Below are 4,762 nucleotides of genomic sequence, written 5' to 3'. Positions count from 1 at the left end.
CCTACTCCACGCCAGCACGTTCACATCTTGGAACACTGGGTTGAAGTCCTGTCCCTCTTTCCCTGTGGAGATATAAACAATATCCTCCCCTTGGGTGGGCTAGTGCCCTGTGCCCCCGCTACCCATTTCTTTTTTATTATTATTTTTTTTCCATTCCCTAACTCCTTTTTAGTTGTCTACCATATAGGTTGTCTACATCCCTGTATTTGGTCTGGTCCCTGCCATATTAGCTGGTCCTACCCCAGGAATGTTTGTATGCAGTGGCTTTTTCCCTATGCTCCTTTTGCATTTTTTTTTAAAGCTTACCTCAGGGACTCATGTTGTACTTGTCCTTTTGTACTTGACTTACTTTCTTAGCATGATTTCCTCCAGTTCTTCTCATGCAGCAATGTGCTTCCTATATTCATCACTGCTTTGTAGCGATGCGAAGTACTCCATTGTATGTATATACCACAGCTTTTTAATCCATTCATCAATTGATGGAAATTTGGGTTGTTTCCAACTCCTTGCAATTGTGAACTATGCTGCAATGAACATTGGAGCACAGATATCTGGCCTTGGTTTGTTTCTTGCCTCTTCTGGGTATATGCCCAGGAGGGGGATTGCTGGGTTCTATGGTAACTGGATTTCCATCTGTTTTAGATATTGCCAGATCGATTTCCATTGTGGCTGTACATACTTATAGGTCCACCAGCAGTGGATGAGAGTTCCTGTCTCCCCACAGCCCCTCCAACACTTGTTGCTTTCTGATTTTTTGATTGGGCTATCTTTGAGGGTGTTAGGTTACCGCATTATTGTTTTAATTAGTATATCTCTTATGGCTAAAGATCGGGAACATTTTCTCATATGTTTGTTGGCCATATGGATTTCTGCCCCTGTGAAACTTTCCTTTGCCCACATCCTCAGTGGGCAATTAGTGTTTCTCTTTTTGGAAGCTAGCAAAGTATTGTAGATTTTAGTAATAAGGCCTCTGTCTGATATGTCATTGCTAAAGATACGTAAACACTTTTTAAAACTGAATTGGAATCCAAAGCATGTCTTATGCAGAGGATATTTTAGATTTTCAAGTAATCCTTTGTGTCTTTTGTAACTATAAAGAGAGAAAAGTTACTTATCCATAAAGATGTTTGCCCAATCTTATTCACTTGGATACCTATTTAAAGAGACTTCTACAGTATTTGCTATAGCCAATTGTGATATTTAAGGTTTATGTTAACTTATCTGAGCCAGAATGCTAGATAGTTTGGCCCCTAAGATATAACCAGCCCACATCATGAAATCTGATAAAATATAATCACTTCCAAGATGAGATCTGATATGAGTAGCCAATCAATTTAAAGATGATTTCCTTGAATGTGAAGCCTACTTCCAATATAAGTGGACGGTCTGGAAAATCATTCTTTCTTTTTGTTTTATTAGACCTTGCATCTGGCTCTTCTCAACTGACTTCCTGTTCTTCGAATTTGACCCAGAAGCCTGCCATACTGCCTGTTAGACCTAGGAGTCATCAACAGTCTGACATCTTACTTACCAATTTTTAGTCCACCAGTCCCAGGAGCTATGGAATTCAGGAGAAGTCTCTAGCTTACCATAGGACCCACATATTTGGAACTTGCCAGCCTCTACAATTGTGCGATCCATTTCCTTGAGATAAATCTCAGTATCTCTCTCTATATATATCTCATTCTCACTCTCACTCACCATATATACACATATATAAGATTCACTCATTTTATGTATCTATAGAAACTAGTTTACAACACTACTAATACCTATTCTACATTTATCTGGTGTTTTTCATAGCTGAAAAGAAATCATAAATCTGAACAGAAACAGCTGACAAAAAAAATAGATATCATCCAATGGGATTCTTATTGGCCACCCTCAGTAAGTAGGAACAATACAAAACTGGAGTGCACACTCAACCAAGAATTTCATTAGAACACTTCACGTCTACATGGATGAAAAAACACACAGAATGGAGCTCTGGAACTCCACCCTGGGAAGTGGCTTCATCTTGATGGGCATCCTGAAGGACAGTGGCTCTCCTGAACTGCTCTGTGCCACGGTCACAGCCCTGTATATTGTGGCACTGACCAGCAATGGCCTGTTACTCCTGGTGATCACAGTGGATGCCCGACTCCATGTGCCTATGTACCTGCTGCTTGGGCAGCTCTCCCTCATGGATCTCCTCTTCACAACTGTTGTCTCCCCCAAGGCCCTGGTGGATTTTCTTCGCCAGGAAAACACCATCTCCTTTGGAGGCTGTGCCCTTCAGATGTTCCTGGCCCTGACACTGGGTGGTGCGGAGGACCTCCTGCTGGCCTTCATGGCCTATGACAGGTATGTGGCCATTTGCCATCCTCTGAACTACATGGTTCTCATGAGGCCCAGGATCTGCTGGCTCATGGTGGCCACTTCCTGGATCTTGGCATCCCTGAGTGCTTTAGGACACACCGTATATACCTTGCACTTCCCTTTCTGCTTGTCTCGGGAAATCAGGCACCTGCTCTGTGAGATCCCACCTCTGCTGAAGTTGGCCTGTGTTGATACTTCCAAATATGAGCTCATGGTGTATGTGACAGGTGTCACCTTCCTTTTGCTTCCCCTCTCTATTATTGTTGCTTCGTATATATTAATCCTTTTTACTGTGCTCCACATGTCCTCAAATGAAGGGAGGCAGAAAGCCCTTGTCACATGCTCGTCCCACCTGGCTGTGGTTGGGATGTTTTTTGGAGCCGCCACATTCATGTATGTGCTGCCCAGTTCCTTCCACAGCCCTGAGCAAGACAACATCATCTCCGTTTTCTACACAATCATCACCCCAGCTTTGAATCCTCTCATCTACAGTCTGAGGAATAAGGAGGTCATGGGGGCGCTGAGGAGGGTCCTGGGGAAATACAATTTGCTGACACCCTCCACACTCTAGTACAAGTCTGTCCTTCTCCATTCCTTCCCTGAATAAGAGGATGTCTTCCATGAATCATGTGCTCACGTAAGACCACCAGTAATATCTGCTCTCAAGTTAATTCTAACTTGTGGTAACCCCCATGTGCAAAGTAGAACAGGCCTCCATAGGATGTTCAAGACTATAAACTTTTGGAAGCAGATAACTAGACCTTTTTTCTGAATTGCCTCTGATTGGGTTTGAACCGCCAAATTTTCTATTATTAGTCAAGCACTTAACACGTTGAGTCACCCAGGGCCAAGATCACCATAGTGGAGTGAAATAATTATAAATGTAATAACTTCAACAAACATTTAATACTATAAACTAACCATTGAGTGGTGTCATGGAGTCCCTCTATTTAGGGAATCATCCTGACACAATTGCTAAGTAGAAATAATTGTGGATTAATTTCAAAACTCAATGAAATGTACTATGAGACACAGTAGTCATTTCAGACTGACCAAACTTGAGTAGATGCTTCAAAAGAAGAGGAAGATTGGCTCTGAAACAATTAATAGAGTCCAGGAGCTGCAAAGAGTGACTCAGCTTTCTCCTTATTATATAGGTCGGTAATTTAGCAATTAGTGGGAAAGTTATGAGTTGGGCTGCTAACTGCAAAGTCTGCAGTTTGAAACCACCAGCCATTTCGAGGGAGAAAGACAGGGCTTCTATGCCTGTGAAGAATTAAGGGTCTACAAAACTCACAGGGTCACTGTGAATCACCATCGCCTCATTGGCAGTGAGCTTGGTTTACTTGGTCTTGAGTCTGCATTTGTACTTAGGAGCCATTCACATCGACTTAAGATGAAAAGAAAACATTGAGATAGTGGAAGAGGCTAACCTGACATCTTGACTTGGAAACTTTAACAGAGTCGTTTACAATTTGAACAGTTTTATGAGAATAGAAATTATTAAAATTGAATGTAAATATCCAGATTTAAAGTGGGGATTTGAGATATAATAAGTATGAGAAAAATTTGATGTGCATATTGTTTGAGTAAAAACAAAAACAAAAAAAAATAACCTTACATCTATATAAAAATGTGTTTTGAAACATCAAAATAATTGCAAAGATTTAATATTCTTGAAGTAAATATATACCCAGTATTCCTCACTTATTGACAGACCCATTTTCCAACAATTCACATTTATGACAATAGTAAAATATCTATGAATTGACCACTTTGCACATTAACAACCTATCTCTGGCAGGGAAGAACATCACGGTGACAGTTGAGAGTAACAGTGGCTGTGATGGTTAAGGTGATGTGTCCATTCGGTGCAGCCACGGCGCTTCCAGGACTGTAATCTCTATGAAAGCACACTGCCACATCTTTCTCCCGTGGAGCAGCTGGTGAGCTCCATTCACCAACCCCTGGTTCATAGCCAAGAGCTGTATGTGCCACCAGGGTTCTTTGTTGTAGATGTTGTTTAACTAATGACCACATAGACTTGAGTCTAAGCTGAGGTTTTCAGCACATTTTTAATGCCATTTTTGTAGTAAAATTAGGTGCTTCTGATGATATTCAGGTCAGCTTATACATGAGTATATACGGTGTGTATTTAACTAACTTGCTGTGTGCTTGCTGATTAAAGCTCTGTGGGTTTTTGTCATTTTACAATTGGTGGACCCAGGAGGGGAAGGGGAGAAAGGGAGATCCAATCACAATGATATAACTATAACCCCTTCCCAGGGGGACTGAATATAGAAAAATGGTTGAAGGGAGACATGGGTCAGGGAAAGACATGGAGGGAAAAAAAGATAATTTATAAATTATCAAGGGTTGTTGAGAGAAGGAGGGTGGGGGAGGG

General features: G+C 41.4%; 1 protein-coding gene across 1 annotated transcript; it reads left to right on the top strand.

The window, feature by feature from the left end:
* The first annotated feature begins 1,966 nt into the window (after positions 1-1,966).
* On the top strand, positions 1,967-2,929 carry LOC101638130 (olfactory receptor 2AG2). The gene has a single exon (XM_004716405.2). It carries the CDS (start codon positions 1,979-1,981, stop codon positions 2,927-2,929), a length of 951 nt encoding a protein of 316 aa, XP_004716462.1. The 5' UTR covers positions 1,967-1,978.
* Positions 2,930-4,762: the final 1,833 nt, after the last annotated feature.

Source organism: Echinops telfairi, unplaced genomic scaffold, assembly GCF_000313985.2.
Source record: "Echinops telfairi isolate 266 unplaced genomic scaffold, ASM31398v2 ScPeMD7_60;HRSCAF=208, whole genome shotgun sequence".
Lineage (NCBI taxonomy): Eukaryota > Metazoa > Chordata > Mammalia > Afrosoricida > Tenrecidae > Echinops > Echinops telfairi.
This window is presented reverse-complemented; position numbering and strand designations above follow the sequence as displayed.